General features: G+C 41.4%; 2 protein-coding genes across 3 annotated transcripts in view; both read left to right on the top strand.

Annotated features, from left to right (window-relative positions):
- Positions 1–12,189, top strand: part of LIN52 (lin-52 DREAM MuvB core complex component) — a 415,840-nt gene extending 403,651 nt beyond the window's left edge. The window contains exon 7 of one of the 2 annotated variants that reach the window (XM_069092197.1): positions 11,942–12,189. In XM_069092197.1, coding sequence (XP_068948298.1) covers positions 11,942–11,943 — 2 coding nt within the window. In that variant the 3' untranslated portion in view covers positions 11,944–12,189. Of the gene's footprint in view, positions 1–1,739; positions 2,651–11,941 lie in introns of those variants that run through there. The other variant, XM_069092194.1, reaches the window with a different exon arrangement.
- Positions 12,190–16,977: 4,788 nt separating this feature from the next.
- Positions 16,978–17,835, top strand: part of VSX2 (visual system homeobox 2) — a 37,310-nt gene continuing 36,452 nt past the window's right edge. The window contains exon 1 of the mRNA XM_069091699.1: positions 16,978–17,347. Coding sequence (XP_068947800.1) covers positions 16,978–17,347 — 370 coding nt within the window. The remainder of the gene's footprint in view (positions 17,348–17,835) is intronic.

Below are 17,835 nucleotides of genomic sequence, written 5' to 3' on the forward strand. Positions count from 1 at the left end.
GGTAACTGTTTTGTAAAACTTACAGTGCTACATAAATATTAGTTGTTATAATTATCAGCATCACTAACAATCTATGCAAAGCACTATATATGTGAATTATGTCTGTATACGTGCATATATGTATGTATATGTACACATGTATATATGTATGTGTGATCTATCTATCTCTCTATCTATGTATCTATAGGCCTAATGTATCTATAGACATCTACACATACACACAGCTAAATGGTGTGATAGTGCTCCAGGCCTGAAGTCAGGAAGACCTGAGTTCAAATATGGCCTCAGATAACTTACTAGTTGTGTGACCCTGGGTAAATCACTTCACCCTATTTGTCTCGGTTTCCCCATCTATAAAATGAGCTGGAGAAGAAATGGCAGACCACTCCAGTATCTTTGACAAGAAAACCGTAAATGGAGACATGAAGAGTTGGACACAACTGAACTATACACTGTGTATGTATATATATGCATAAACTTGATCCAACAACCCTGGGAGGAAAGTGCTATGATTATCTCAATGTAAAGTGAAGTGGTTCAATTAGATGATCTCTATTTCCCTTCTTGCTCTAAATCCTATCGTACAAGTTCACATGGACCTAGAGATTTCCTTCCACCTAGCCTCACCTGTTCCTGACTCTAGGTTCCCATTTCTGCCCTTGACCCATCAGTCATGTTCAGACCAGCCTCCCCAGGCATAAAAAAGCTATGCATCTCCTCTTTGTAAAACTCAGTACTTTCCTCATTAAGTAGTATCTGCTTCTTGCTAACATGACTCAAAATGACCATGCCACTTAAAATTTTTATTTACATGTTTTGTTTTTATATCACCTTCCTTCCTTTTCATATCCTACCCCAGAGGGCATCCTTTGTAATTAAAAAAAAATTAAGAAGATAGGGAAAAACCAATTCAGCAAAACCAACCAACACATTGACTGTCTAACAGTATTTACAATATTTCATAGACATGGTGCCCCCCCACATCTGCAAAGAAAAGGAGAATGGGCTGAACCATTCTTAAAGGGCTAGTAGTCCTTAGCTATTACCTCCCTGAGGGCTCAATACTGACTGCCTCTGTCTTTTCCCCTACCAAAGCTGATATCTTCTAAGACTCTTTCCACCTAGCAGCAGGTAAGGCTGGCATCTACCAAGTCCCATCAGTACTCTGTGCCTGTCCCAAGCTCAGGCTGGCTCCACTCCTTCTAGGATGCTCTCAAAGTGACAAGTCACTTTTAAGACTACTTCTCCCCACCTACAGAAGACTTACCCCTCCCTAGAATCCCATCCTACATTAACATTCCAGTAATTTATATAAGATGGGCACTGTAAAATATTTCCATCCACAATAAGAAAAATACTATTTCAATTTTACTTTCTATTGCTCATCAGATAAATATTAATTGCTGGGTTGGCATCAAAGTCCCCCCACCTCCTTTCTGGCTTCATCCCCTACTTTTTCTCCTTCACAAGGGTGGTCAAACTAGACTGTTCCATATTGCCTGAACATCTTCTATAGCTACAAGAGTCATTGTAGGACAGTGTAAAGATACACACTCTAGAGTCATAGGGTCTCTGTTCAGACAGAAGGGTTCATTTTACAAGTCAGGCTCTCGTGAATTATTTTTAGATTCTTATATTGGTACAGGGAGGTATGCAAAAACTGAAATTCTCTGCAGCGTCAGGTTTGGAAAACCAAATTTAGGAAGTTGTACTAAATTACATTGTCTTGTTACCGGTAGATTTTGTTAGAATTACCTAGGAATCTCTATAAGTGATTTGGAACCAGAGAAGCAGAGCCTGCTTCAGAACTCTTCTGAGAATAAGGCCTATTCCAGAATGTCCAAGAGAAGCTATTTCCAAGGACCAGATGACTACATGACTACAGTGATGGACTGGGACTCAAGATAAAATGTGATGATTAAATGGACATTGGGAGTGGGTTACTAGGATAGAAGAAGACTTGATGTTATTTAATATTGATGACTGTATTGCTTTGCCCTTTTTTCCCCATGGTGCTTATTTGTGGAGTTTTCTTGGTTACCTTAGTGACATGTAAATCTCCTCTCTCAAAATTAGTCCATTGTGACCCCTTTAAGTAATTTGATCTATAGTGTTACATAATTCTGATTATGAATATATGAAAAACCTTATAGATGAGTGATTTATAGGGGAGGGGCAGCCCCTCCCACAGGAATCAAAGTGGGGGGAAAGAAATGAGTGAACCACACTGATTCTATCTTGTGACTCAGTGATGAATCTGACTCAGGTCCCTTGTGAGAAAACTTTATTGCGTTGTTTGAACCTAGCCCTGCATGGCTGGGAAAGTGAAATCTGAAGCTTGATGTAAGAAGTTTTCTGACAATTATACATCTCAAGCAACTGGACCCATCGGTCAATCACTTATCATTTCCATGTTGTCATGTTCTTTTGATTGCATACAGACATGAGGGGAGTGGGACACCCTTTTTTCTGATTTTCGGGAATTGTACCTGTTTGTTCTCCCCTCTCCCAGTTTGGAAAAGCCCTAATCGTTGCTCCAATTAAAAATCAGATTACCTAATTATACATCTTGTTTTGTATCCTGCTTATTGTTATCCTTTAATACATAAAAATCTGTTTCTCCCTCTATCCAGGGTCCAGTACCAATCTTAAAAGGCCTGGTCCTGATTTGTTAGGCAATAAGCACGTATTACTTAATAAACTGATATTCATGGAAGCTTGAACCTTTGTTTCCTCAGTCATTTCAGATTTCACCCTTCACAGTTTATGTTCCACCTCTGATGTTTATTATCTCCCCAATCTTGGGGTGTCACATCTTTTTAAAGGTCCATTCCAATTCTAAATCTGTGGCCACTCCGGACCAACTCCTTTATTTTACAGATGAGAAAGCTCATGGTATAATTCACTAAAAGCCTCACAACTACTGAGTATTCAGGGCACATAACAGCCAGGATTCAAACCCAGACCTTCTGACTCTGAATCTAGTGTTTTTCTCTCTACCTTGTCCTGCCTCACATAAAGGATATTTCTGTTCTATTTGGGGTTCCTTAACAAAAATGTGTCAGAGACCACTATCTATCCTGTTGTCCACCAAAGACAACTTCACCTTGTCACCAATGGTGAACTGAGAGAGGGGAGAGGAGTTCCTTACTCTTATTAATCTGACAAAGCGGAATAGTCACATGAAGCTAGTCACTCTGTCTGCATTAAGGAGGTCACTGTCCACTGCATGCTCATTTCCAAATAACTGTGTATCCTCTATAGAGCTCCTCATAATCATCGTCTCAGTCCTTCTCAAAGAATCATCAAATCCCTAAACTGGAAAGAAGTCTAATAGCAGATAGCCCAACTTTCCTGAACAGATGTCTCCTCTACAACATTCTCCAATAAGTGATCATTCAGCAGTCACCTGAAGATCCCTACTGATGAGAAACTCATTACCTTCAACAACCTGTTCCACCTAGGAAAGCTCTAATTACTGGGAGATTTCATTTATATCAAGATAAATATACATTTTTTGTGACTTCTACCTATTGCTTCAAGTTCTGTCCCCAGGGATGAAACAGAACAAATCTAAGGCTCTTTCATGTCATATTCTTAGAATACTTGAAGACTACTATTATATCCCATTTGTGAAAAAAAAAAAACAACGGTACTCGATTTTAGGCACTACTTGGAAAGATAAAATATATTTCTAAGCATTTCCACTTGGAGAGAAAGAAAATGCAAAGGGAAAGGGACAAGGTTTAACCTTCCTTTGAAAAATCTGTCTGGGGCCAGTGAGGTGGAGCAGTGGATAGAGCACCGGCCCTGGAGTCAGGAGAAACTGAGTTCAAATTCAGCCTCAGATACTTACTAGTTGTGTGAGAGAGGGAGGGAGGGAGGGAAGGAAGAAAGGAAGGAGAAGGAAAGAAGGAAGGAAGGAATGAAGACTGTCTGCCACTGGCTACTTCCATTTATAGTTTATAATATTCCATCCCCAAAAGACAAAATGTCATTATCAAATTTAAACAAGGAGACAAAGTCTAGGCCAGGGGTGGGGAACCTGTGGCTTGATGCCATATGTGGCCTTTAGGTCCTTGAGTGCAGGCTTTTGACTGAGTCCAATTTTTACAGAACAAATCCTTTTATTAAGGGGAATTGTTCCTATTAAAGGGAACAGTTCCTACTATTGCTTCCTCTGCCTTTTGAAGAATGAAATTACCATTAATAATGCAAGAAAATGTCAACTACTCCTTGTTTTTCAGAGACAGAGAGATGGAGGGAGGGACCTAGGAATTAAGAAATGGAAAAAGAGAGAGAGAAAAGGGGGAGAGAGTCCTAAGAAAGTTTGGATTAAGTCAAAGGGCCACACTTGAGGACCTAGAGGGCCACATGTGGTCTCAAGGCTGCAAGTTCCCCACCTCTGGTCTAGGCAACAATTTTGATTCAACAAACAGAACCATAGTAACATTTTTTAGGTGCATTCCGCAGATAATTTTCCTCACCCTTTAGAAATTGATCACCACATTTTTTTCAGATATGACCAAAGTGGGAACTTGTTTTGCTAAACTATGCATGTGTGTGTGTATATATATATATATAAACTAGGGTATCCTTTTATTTTTTTTCTCCCAGTGGCAGGGGTGGGAAAGGGTCAAAAGAGAGAAAATAAGTACTTGTTAATTTTAAAACTATATGTATATATAAAGAAGGGCAATTAGGTGGCACAGTGGATAGAGTGACAGACTTGAAGTTAAGAAAACTCATCTCCCTGAGTTCAAATCCAGCCTCAGACACTTACTAGCTATGCGACCCTGGGCAAGTCACTTCACCCTGTTTGCCTCAGTTTTCTTATCTGTAAAATGAGCTGGAGAAGGAATGGAAAACCTCTCCAGTATCTTTACCAAGAAAACCCCAAATGGAGTCACAAAGAGAGTCAGAAACAATTGAAACAACTGAACAGCAACATATATGACAAAAGAAATGGATCAGCTGTTGTAAAGGAGGTTAAAAGGATTTCACACAGGACATTGATAAAGTGCTGACAAGGTTTTCTCTTCGGGTGAGATCGAGGACTTTAGATAAAAGACACAGAGAAAGTCTGATTTCTTAATATTTCTGAAAGAGAGAAGAGTTGTCTTAGTTAATAAGCTTCCATATCCCTAAGTTCACTGCTTTCCAGGCTGAATATCCCTTTAATCTATTCTTTTATGGCATGTTTTTTGTTTTTTTTGTTGTTGTTGTTTTGCTTTTTGGAGGGGAAATTGGGGTTAAGTGACTTGCCCAAGGTCACATGGATAATAAGTGTTAAGTGTCTGTGGCCGAATTTGAACTCCAGGTCCTCAGGACTCCAGGGCTGGTGCTCTATTCAATGTGCCACCAACTGCCCCTGGCATTTTTAAATGCCTTTCTCATCTCGGTTGCCTTTTTCTATGTCCCTAAAATGTGGTACCTGTTCAGGAGTTAATTAAAATGGACTTGGATCTGAGCCATGCCTAGACTAGATGATGCATGATGTAGAGCTAAGGAGAAAGAATAGCCTATACAAACAGACATACTTCTTGGAACGATACCTTCTGTCTGTTGATCATTTTCTATTTATCTAATATAGAGCTTGTCTGTTTATAGTTGTTTGCATGTTGTCTCTCTTATTGGATAGTCATCTCCTTAAGGGCTCCTTCTAGTTTTCTTGGTATTTCCAGCACTTAGCACAGTTCCCAGCACAGAGCAGTTGCTAAATAGACTCTTACTGACTGTCTGGTCTCAGACAGATACCGTGGGGAAGATCTGAAGACGTGACCTGACAAAGGAATGTAAGCTTTTGTAATAAGGATGAAGATGATTGTTGGCGGAGTTGTGAACCGATCCAACCATTCTGGAGAACGATTTGGAACTATGCCCAAAGGGCTATCCCAAAGACATCATACAAGTAGGAAAAGGAGTCCTAGTACAAAAATATTTTATAGCAGCTCTTTTTGTGGTGGCAAGGAATTGGAAATCAAGGGGATGCCCATCAATTGGGGAATGGCTGAACAAGTTGTGGTATATGAATGTAATAGAATACTATTGTGCTATGAGAAATGAGGAGCAGACGGACTTCATAATAACCTGGAGAGACATATATAAACTGATACTGAGTGAGGAGAGCAGAACCAGGAGAACTTTGTACACAATTACAGACACATCATATCTGTGACTACTAACTTTGATGGACTGGGCTCCTCTTAGCAATGCAAGGTAATAAGATAATTCCAAAAGACTCATGATGGAAAGGGACATCCACATCTAGAGAAAGAACTACAGAGTCAGAATGCAGACTGAAGCAAACTACTTGCTCTCTCTCTTTTGTGTTTTGTTTTATTTTTTTCCTTCTTTCTCATTGTTCACTCCATTGGTTATAATTCTTCTTTACAACTTGACTAATTTTTAATGTGAAGGTATTTGTAGAACCTATTGCAAGTCACCATGGCAGAGAAGGGGGAAGGAAAGGGAGAAAATTTGGAAATTAAGGGATTGTGGAACTGAATGTTGTCAACTTAAAGTAAATAAATAAATTTTTTAATTAAAAAAGAAAGAAGGATGAAGATGGAGACCTCTTCAGACTTCTCTCCTAGTGAGGTCATCCTACAGTGGTAGGAAAAGCACTGGATTGAGTCAGGAGATCAGTTCTAGGCCCAGTTCTCTTACCTTGGACAGAGCACTTTTCTGCTGTGGATCTCACTTTTCTCATGATTTTTTTTTTTTTTTGCTTTTTGGAGGGGGAGGGCAGGGCAATTGGGGTTAAGTGATTTGTAAGTGGATTAAGTGACTGGGGGTCATGTGGCTAGTAAATGTTAAGTGTCTGGGGCCGGATTTGAACTCAGGTCCTCCTGACTACAAGGCCAGTGCTCTATTCACTTAACCACCTAGCCACACCTCCAGAACTCTTAAACCAAGGAACTGATAGGTTGACAGATTTCACTGAACATCCTCAGAGAGAAAAATGAGATTTGACTGACCCAGACCCAACATCAAACTCCCAAGTTTCATTGATAAAAATGGGAGGTTACAAGCATCTAAGAAGAAAAATATAATTCATCAAGTTACTCTAGTTTAAATCACACAAGATTCTTTACTTGTCAGGGTAAAAAGAAGAAAAAGTTGAAAACTGATTTTAAGAGAGTCAGGAGGAATTACACTTGCTCCTGAATATTCTACCCAGCTATACTAAAAATAATGTACTACAATAAATCTATGATCTCATCAATATTCATATTTCCACACAAGGTGATAGGAATGACATCTGTCTTATGTAGACCGGGCTTGTTTGTCTTTAAGGAGGTAAGGAGATCATCCTAGGGATTTGGTCAGTCCAAAGGACTAGGGCTTAAAGCATTGTTGTTCTTTCTTTGTTGGCTAAGATATAGAGAGCCCAGCCCCTGTGGAGCTAGTGTTTCTGGGATTTGGTGAAATTCCCCCTACCCTATCAGACTTCTTTCTGACATGTTGTTGTTGCCCTTATGAATGTGGAAGCAAAGGGAGCAGCATTGGTTTCCAATAGATTGTATCTTTTTCATCTTATTATAAGTAAATTTATTTTTATTGAATTTTAAGGTTTGTGAGTTTTATAATTTCATTATATATTTATGTATATATAAAATTGCCTTATAATTCTGAGTCTAAATTTCTGAACTGCCTTGACCTCTAAGCCTGGTCTGAATTTCTAAATTGCTTTGACTTCTAATCCTGGCCCAGGACATTTGGCATCTCTATGCAAAACTGGATCAGAATGACTTCATATATGATTTTTCCGTTGATGTGGGGCAGAAGAGCCTTGTGAAGAAAAAGGAACTTTGAGATTTCGTTATCAAATAGAGTAGTCTGGCACCCAGAGGCTATTGCCCTTCTAGCTACATGTGGGGAGCCCTCTTAATGGAATGAGGAGGGACCGCCTATAGGTCCCATAGAATTAGCCCAATGGGTACTTAAGGAATCTGATGAGGAGAGCAGAAGAATTGCAAAAGCTAGCATTCCCTGGCTCTTACTAATGGTTTTAGGAAAACTGGATTGCCAGAATAAGGAAAATTAAAATAAATTGTCTTTTTACATTCAGTGATTAGGGACAGATATGATCATACCTCCAAGGCAAAGGCTAGCTTATAAACTTAACTAAAGCACAGGTGGAATGGGGCGATGCTGATGGGTATAGGAACCATCAAGCTAAAGATGGGAAACATGGTCTCTGACTCAGAGGTCTTACTAGAGAATATGTTGAATTCCATTAAGATGGGGGTATAGCTTAATCTTCCTCTAGGGAAAATTAATATATTAACATAATCTTTAACCTGCCAAGGGAAGAGAATGGGAGTGGAAGTGAGAATGAAAACTAGGAACCAGTGCCAGTGGTAGGAGGGTCTTGGTTTATTCTCTTACTGCTACCCAGGTGGTGATTTCTTCCTGGGGGAGGGGGTGGGCAGTGAGGGTAGGAGTGGGTAAGCTTCTGCTTCTAAGGAACTTGGGGGTCTACAAAAGTAATGTAATAAGTCATTAGAACAGTAGTTAATTAAGGTGTGTTTCAATGGTTCCTATGAAGAGCTTCTCCCAGATGTAGTTTCTATTGGCTTAGGGAACTCTCAGAAGATTTTTGTGCAGTCACTCAATTAGAGGCCTCATCTAAGGACTATTCTTTGTTACTTTTTTTATATGACTAAGATGAAGAGTTCTGCATATATGACTCCATAAATATGAATTCCCTCTGCAGTCAGTTTCCTGATGGGAATCAGCAAAGGGAGGGGATAAAATTTCTAAGAGTTTGGAAGTCTGGATTTATGCTGCCCCTTCTGTTCCTTTGTGCCAAGGCCTCTCTGCCCATCATTCCCCACCTACTGTACCTTCCACTACCCCCCCCCCATGCCCAATGCCATGACCAGTCTATGTCCGGAACAATTAATTAAATTAGGTTCTGGCTTTTTGGGCAGTCACCTGAATGGGAGGCATCTGTAAAGAAATGATAAATGGACCCATGGCAACTGATGAGATTACCAAGAGAGGAAAATGTAGGGAGAAAAGACTTATCTGATCAAAAATATTCCTAGCAGCATCATCTGTGTAGCTGCCTCACCCACTCCCCAGAATACTTCTACAACTCCCATAAACATCAAGTTGGATATGGAGGAGACTTCTGCCCCTTACCCTTTTCAGAGTTCTAGGAATCAACTAGAGGGCATGGGTCTCTAGTGTTGTCAATGAACCTCCCCGCTGGTGTTCTTTCTACTGATTATCAGTCCGTATCCTCAATTAGCTTTGTAGGAATACTTACTCAGATGGTATAGTAAGAATAATTGGTATTAAATGAGGATGCTGCAGGCCCTGTACTATGGTGCTCGGTATCACTGCCTCTGCTCCTTCCCCACCCCCCATCCAAGATCTCTGGGGAGAATGGGCTCAGATCTAAAGTATTATAGTGGTTAGGTTAGAGAATACTTATGGCAAAGGGAAAACTCACAATTCCCTAAAGTCTGGCTTTCTTCTTTGGATCATGTTCTTTGAAGCTGCTTCCTCCTTTGAAGGTTCTTTTCTATATTCCAGTCCACATTTGTCTTGCCTTGATATGTCTTCTGGATGTTTTGTCTGCTACTAGCCCATTCTCTCAAAGAATGGAGTCAGTTGGGTGAAGGGAATGAACCCTCTCTTTGGGATCACTTCCTTTTCCCTTGGCTACCCTCTGGCATAGGGGCCTAAGTCTGCCTCAAAGTGCTTAGAGCTTGGAATCCTCCAGCACAGGACAGGCTCCCTGCTGAACTGAGTGAACCTTTCAAATTCCTTCCTATTTAAAGGGGGAGGGGGAGGGTTATTTTGATTAGTCAGCTAATCAGCTTCTTGATCTAATTAAAGAGGAATTCATACCTTGTAAAGAGAAGGGGAAAGTGTGGGTAAATCATTTTTATGCATTTTAAAAATTAGTAACTCAGTCAATAAGTGTTTATTAGGCATGACCAAATGTCAGGCACTGTGCTAAGGTTGGAGATACAAAGAAAGGAACAAGACAGGCCCTGCTCTCAAAGAGCTCACAGTCTACACTGCTCCTATTACATTTAGGGAGCTAGAGGTGTGATTTCCCCCCTCCCCCCTCTTTACATCTGTAATATCAAAGAAGACAAGAACAACAGAAAACTGGGAATAAATTAAATATCCATCAATTGAAAAATGACTAGACAAATCATATATGTGAATAAATGGAATAGTATAGTGCCATAAGAAAATGGTGGATTTTTTGGAGGGATATTTTTTTTAATTCCAAATCAACTCAATGCAATAATCACTTATTAAGCACTTGCTGTGTACACCTGCTGTGTAGTTGCTGGGTATAGACATGCATGGGTACATAGACAAAATAGAAAACAGCTTCTTCTTTCAAGTAGCATATGAAAACTCAAGTGAGTCCAAGAGACAGTTGGAGGCAGAGGAAGAAATGCTGGCCTCGGAATCAGAAGCCCTGGGTTTGAATCTTGGTTATGCCACTTTGGATGAGTCACTTTACCTCTCTGAACCTCTGTTTCCTCCTCTGTAAAATGAGGAGTTTGGACTAGATGGTCCCTAAGCTCTCTGTCAGAAGTAAATCTCAGACCCTGTGATCTTAAATTTAAAAATTGAAGCCTATAAGTTCACATGTGAAGCTAGCAATAACATGACAGATTTATATTATTCACCGAGTCAAGAAAGTAAAAAAGAATCAGGAAACCAGGATGATAAAAGAATCACCAAGTTGATGGCAATATATACATCTTCTGAGGGTGGGGTTAATGACCAATAAATAATGGAAGCTAACAGAATGTACAATCATTTACAATCCCTTGTTGTCCGGTTTCAGGTTATACACTCATTTTTCATAGTTTCTTTACTTACGCTCTCATTCATATATTTGAATGTCTGTACTTATCAATGGAAATAAAAATAAAATTTATATTTTTTTAAAAAGCAAATTGAGAACAGCATGATAAATGCAGAAGGAAGGTACTAACAAATTGCAATTCAATGTCTAAGAAAGGGAATTCAACATTAATTCAACAAACATCTATTAGATTCTTGCTACATTTGTACAAGGCACTGTACTAGGGAGATGAAGATGACTAACAAAGCAATACTGCCTCCTCAAGAAGCTTACTATCTAATTGGGGTGTATCATTTATGACTCCTGGGAATCATTTCCATGGAGGAAATGACATTTGATCTGGGCCTGAAGAATAAGAAAGATTTCAAAATGCAGAGGTTATGGAGAGGGAGGGAGGGTAGCAGCTTGGGCAAAAGCACAGTGACCAGAAGATTATTTGACAGGTAAACAACTGCCTACTTCGGGTCTTGTTGTTGTTTATTACTTTTGCTTCTTTTTATCTCTTTTCTTTCCTTATAGGTCTTCTCTTATCTGTGCTGTGTAGGACAAATGACCTGTAGGCATTCCTTACCTTCCTGCTTCTAGATGAAATGCCTAAAGCCCTTTCATCATTCAGGTCCATCTCTTTCCCACCATGCCTCTTAATCATAGTCCCCTCCTTCTTTGCCTCCTTCTTTAGTCCTCAACCCTTCTGCTGAAAATAGAGAATTAGATTCTACCTCACAGCCATCAAATTGACAAAGTTGACAAAAAAGTAAAATGACAATCTTTAGCTGTATTGTGGGAGGGCAGGTGCACTAACATTTGTGGAACTGTGAGGTGGGTCAACCATTCTGAAAAGCAATTTGGAACCATAGCAAAAATGTGTTAACTACGCATGCCCTTGGACAAGGCAATACAACTTTATCCAAACATCTTATACACTTAAAGAGATCAAAGAAAAATGGAAAATACCCATATGCATGAAAAATGTATAGCAGTGCTTTTTGTTGTAACAAAGAAGTGGAAACCAAGTGAGTGCCCATTGGTTAGGGAATGAATGAACAGATAGTGGAATATTAATATAATGAAATATTATTGCACCTTAAGGAATGACAAAAGGAGTGTTTTCAGAGGAAATTGAAAAGACCTCCATGAACTGATACAAGATGCAGTGAGCAGAACCAGAACCATTTTTGCGATGACTACAACATTGTAAAGGAAAACAATTTGATGAAGATCAAATGATCATATTTGTAATCAATATTTGTATTGATATTTGATCAATATGTATATATGTAATATATATGTAATCAATATTTATGTATATATGTATATATGTAATCAATATTTATAAATATTTATCAATATGTAATCAATATTTGTACAATCATATTTGTAAAATGCTTTGCGATCTTTAAAATGTCATATTAAATGCTAGCTGTCGCATCTACAATGAGGACATTTTAACAACATAGAACAAGAACCTCTCCATGCCTTAGCAGATGTATTTCTTCCTTCCTTCCTTCCTTCCTTCTTTTCTATTCATCCTCCTCCCCTCTCCCCTCCTCCTCCTTCTTTAATTGAACCACCCTCCACTCTTACATTTTTTTTGAAGAAATGTCAAAAACTGCCTCCCTGAGACCTCCACATTTCCATGTTTTCTCTTTCACCTTTGTTCTTTTAGGTTTATCTACACCAAAGGTCATTGTAGAAGCTAAAAACACATAGGAAAAAGAAAGGTGTGTCTTAGAAAATCAGATGAATTGCTTGGCATCCTTCTGGTGCCTCTGTGTACGGGCAATTTCATTTGATCTTCATCACAACCCTGGAAGGTAGGTGTTATTGCTGTCTCCATTTTACAGAAGAGGAAATTGAGGCAAACAGAATTGAAGTGACTTGCCCAGGGTCACACAACTAAAAGTGCCTGATGCTAGATTTGAACTTGAGTCTTTCTGATTCTGGGGTAGCCAAGTGGTGCAGTGGATAGATTGCAAGGTCTAGAATTAGGAAGATCTGAGTCCACATATGACATCAGGAACTTACTAGCTGTGTGACCCTGGGCAAGTCACTTGATCCTGTTTGCCTCAGTTTCCTCATCTGTCAAATAAGCTGGAGAAGGAAATGGCCAACCACTATAGTGTCTTGAAAAAATATGTGGAGATGTGTGGCTTTACCAAGCGATGCTTTAAAAGACCAGAATTTGGAAATTAAAGAAATCAGCCTATAACCTTCTTCCCCCAACTCCCTCTGTCCGAGATCAAGATAAAATGTGGTGCTGTCTTTCCTGTACACACACACACACACACACACACACACACACACACATAGAGGTCTGATCAGATCACATCCAGAGTATAATATTCATATATTTTTGAAACCAGTACTTTTTCCATTCTGCCCCAGCCATCTTGAATGGTCAGCTCAAAGATCAATTTTCTCTTGTCCTGAAGTGTATTTTTGCCATTACTCCTCTTTTATATATAAGAAGTGCACATTTTTTCATTGGGCTCATATCTACTTGGATTATATTGCACGCTAAAATCCCTAGTGGGTTATTTAACCAGATAGATTGGCTGATTTAGGCCCCAGACCATCAGAGGATTCCACATCCTCCACAGATCTCCAACTCTTCTATGAACTGAACTTCTATGAACTCCAACTCTTCTATGGAGAATGATGGGCTGGGTCCCCAGAACAGTATTCTTCCTTTTGTGACTCTTGTCAAAAGTATCTACATCTATTCTATTTGGTCATTGGATTTCTTCTTGGCTTTCCTCAACTGGATTGAACTTTTTCATTTAATTTATCTAAAACTCTTTTCCTTCTGGTCATTTAATCCATTTGTTGGCATGAATTAAACTAGCTGGGGTGGAGACTTATGAAGTTCTATATTGTGGTCCTCTCCCCTAGCCACCTCAGCTCCAAGAAAGACAGTTAGTCGATAAACATTTATTAAACACTTGCTTCATGCTGGGCATTGTGTTAAGCACCAGGGATACAAATAAAGACAAAAACATGGTCTTTGCCTTCAAAGAATTCACATTCTAATGAGAGAGATAATATGTGAAAAAACTATGTACATATAAGATATATACATCTCAGAGTGATAAAATACATACCCAGAAAACCTCAAGATTATATACAAGATATTTAATCTCAGTACGAAGGCTTGAGCAGTTGAGGGTGAGAAGAGGGAGGCCAGGAAAGGCCTCTTACAGAAAGTGAGATTTGAGCTGAATCTTAAAGGAAGCTCAGGAAGTTATCCAAGAGGAGAAGGTGAGAAGGGAGAGCATTCCAGGTGTGGAGAGCAGCCAGTGAAAAGGCATGTAGTGGGGAGATGAAAAACAGTAAGTAGACCAGTGTATCTGAGTTGTAAGATATGTGGAAAGGAGTTAGAGAACAAGAAAACTGGAAAGGTAAGAAGGAGCCAGGTAGTGAAGGACATTAAGTGCCAAACAGAGGATTTTATATTTGATCTTAGAGGTCATAGGGAGCCAGTGAAGTTTACTGAGTCAGGGAGTACCATGGTCAAGATCTGCACTTTAGGAAAATGACTTTGACAGCCAAGTGAAGAACCATTTGGAGTGGGAAGAGGCTTGAGACAGGGACACCAGTTGCAACTATCTATTGTCCAGGTGTGAGTTGATGAGGCTCTTCACTAGGATGGCGGCTGTGTGAATAGATTAAGGGACATACATAAGAGGTATATGGGGCAACTAGCTGTCAAAGTGGATGAAGTGCCAAACCTGGAGTCAGGAAGACTTGTCAGACACTTCCTGACTGTGTGACCCTGGGCAAGTCACTTAACCCTATTTGCCTCAGTTTCCACATCTGTAAAAATGAAATGGAGAAGAAAATGGAAGTATCTAGGCAGTATGCCAAGGGAAAAAAAATCACAAACAAACAAACTCAAATGGAATCGTGGAGAACTGGACACAATTGAACAAAAACAACAACAACAAAGACTCCAAAATGTTCTTTAGCAGGAGAATCAAGGACTCTAGAATAAGATTCAAGTTAATCTGCACTTATGGAGTAATGGAAAAAAACAGGACTTAGAGCAGGAGTGGGGAACCTTCAGCCATATGGGGCCTTAAGGCCCCAGGTTCCCCACCCCTGACTTGGATCTTGGTCCATTAGCTCTGAGGCCATCAACAAATTGTTCAGCCTCTCTGAATTTCATTTTTATCTTATTTAAAATGTGGACAATGAGAGTTGCCTTACCTACCTCAAAGAGTGATTTTGTAGATTAAATGAGATAATGTGTGTAAAAGGGCCTTGTGCAATACAAAGCGACATACAAAGGTATCATTTATTTGAGATTCTGCTGCTGATCGCCAGGATGACCTTAAGTGAGTCATTTCCCTAGCTTTGATTGTCCCTGAATCCATCTGACTGGAACCAGAAGTAGCGGGTTCCTTAAAAGGGAAATAGCTAATGTCTGTCAAGGACACAGGGACCCACCCATTCCCTGGGAGCTAGAGACTGTCTTTCTTGATTAATAGACTGGGGTTGGGGGGTTGGAAGGAGAGGGGAGGGTTGGGGGGGGGGGAACGTGGAGAAAAGAGCCTCTTGCCACACTCCTGAGATGACTCTGTCAGGAGTCCATCTTCTTCATGCCAATGGTACCAGACCCAACCTTTGCATTTGAATGATGCTTTTTTCAGTTTTAGCTTCTTCCTGGTGAGGTGAGGCTATGTTTGAGTTACCTCCCTTTCCTACTTGGTACAATATGCTATTTTTGACCTTTCCAGCAATCCCAGATCTCCATTAAAATCACAGTTCCAATAATTTGCTTTCTCTCCAACGCCAAACTCCAGCCCAGAACCCTCTCTCAAAGCACCATTAGTTAAATAGCTAGCTTCCTAGTTTCTTGCTGGAAGGTTATGTTCACTGTAACACTTTCCCTCTACATACACATATAGGCACAAGCACATACCTTACATGTTCCTTCATATAAATATCCTGGGAAAATGTCATTCTTTTTAATAGAGGTTACCCTCCTCTTTCCACCACTCCTAGTCAATTCCCTAACTGTTCTTTATTCTATTAGGGATTCTATTTATAAATCCTTTCAACTTTCCCCTGGAATACCCCCTTCTTCCCTCCACCAACTCAATACACACCGGATTTCTTTTTTCTTCCAGATCTCCTTTCTGTCCACATCAAAATCTCTCCTTATTTTCTAGTTGCCCACTTCTCCCCACCCCACCCCCCACCAAAAAAAACAAAAAGAAAAACTCTTAGATTTGGATTCAGATGACCTGGTTTCCTATTGAGACTGACCACTCTAGGCACCATCATTAACCTCACTGCCTAGTTTCCTCACCTGTGAAACTAGAGGGTTGGTTTTCTAGCTGGTCTTATGATCTTGTTCCCTTTCCCTGTACTGACTATATGGATAGCTTTCTCCTCCTCTGTTGGGATTGTCTCTCCTGCCTTTTTTTTTCTTTTACTGGTCCCTTCTTCTTCAGCACTACTGCACAGACTTATTCTTTAGGCCTGAGACTCCTTGACTGTTTTCTAAATATTTGGGTTTTGTTTAATTTCGATTTGTATTTTTGCCAGGACACTTTTTTTCTAACCTGTCTATACCATCTTTTCCTTCTCTTCCTCGGAACCCCCCAAGTATCCCTCCTTGTCTTATCCTGGACACCCTTCCCCTCTTCTCATCTGCTCTAGTTGAACCTCTATCCCCTTTCTTCAATCTTTCTACTCCTCCTTTGGGCCCCACATCTCTTTGCCATGCTGTGCACTGGAAACGGGCCTGTCTTCAAGGTCTTGTCCGTGGAAACTCTCAGGATCTCTCTGACCAAAGTCCTTCTCACCCTGATCAGGAGCCCTCTTTGGCCTCTTGGTCTCTGTCCTGGTGCCCCTGGGGCCCTCTGTGCCGCCTGCCGCCTGTAGCCTGTAGGAATTTTTTGGAATTCCTAATCGCTCCTGGCCCCGGTGATTGGCTGCTCAGCTCTGACCCCACTTGGGCTGCTGCCTGGTTGGATAAAAGGGGAATCTCCTTGAGGCTCCAGAGCATTAGACACCAGAGGGGGCACCTGGGACCAACTTCAAGAGGAGGGGAGAGAGGAGGGGGGGGTGGGGGGGAGGAAAAATCGGCTCGGGCTCTGCCCCTCCAAAGCACCCCGGAGATGACAGGGAAAGCCGGGGAAGCGCTGAGCAAACCCAAAGCCGAGACTGTGGCCAAGAGTAACTCGGGGGGGAACCCGCCCAGGTGCACGGGTTTCGGCATCCAGGAGATTCTGGGCTTGAACAAGGAGCCACCCAGCTCACATCCGCGGGCCGCCCTGGACAGCTTGCCTACGGGGCATCTGCTGACAGCCCGCTCCGTACTCAGCCCGGCTGGTGTGGGGGGCATGGGGCTCCTGGGGACAGGGGGTCTCCCAGGCTTCTACACGCAACCAACCTTCCTGGAAGTCCTGTCAGACCCCCAGAATGTCCACCTGCAGCCCTTGGGCAGAGCCTCGGGGCAGCTCGACACCAGCCAGACGGCCAGCTCAGGTAGGAGTCGAGCAAGAAGGGATGGATGGTGGCTGGGGGAAAGGGGGAGAGCCTGGAGAGCTACCCATTCCCTGCCCTTGGAGTCCCTCCCCAGGACAGACAGGAGAAAAAAAGTTAGTGGCCCACAAAGTGATCGGAGCTGAGGGCACAGAGACCCCCGCTTCCATCAAGGGATCCCAAGGATCCCGGTTCCCATCGTCTCCCACCCTTAAACCACCCGACCCCCGCGCTGGCCGTCCGCCCCAGCTCAGTCTGGCTCCCCTCCAACCTCCCGACGATGGGAACCGCTTCACGATTTTTTGGGGTCTCGGGATAGGCCTCCTCAGCCCGGGACGCCGTCTTTCGTTGAAAACCTGGGGGGCATTTTAGACTGCAAGGCCAGGGAAAGAAAGGGGGCACTGGGTGCCACAGCCCGTTGTGTGTTTCGGGGGGTCGTAGGCGGACGCACGAGAAGCTCGGATCTCTTGGGGCAGCTTCCAGAAGTCCCC

This window comes from Petaurus breviceps, unplaced genomic scaffold (assembly GCF_028583685.1).
Source record: "Petaurus breviceps papuanus isolate PSGF00001 unplaced genomic scaffold, PetGlider_PUasm1.0 189, whole genome shotgun sequence".
NCBI lineage: Eukaryota > Metazoa > Chordata > Mammalia > Diprotodontia > Petauridae > Petaurus > Petaurus breviceps.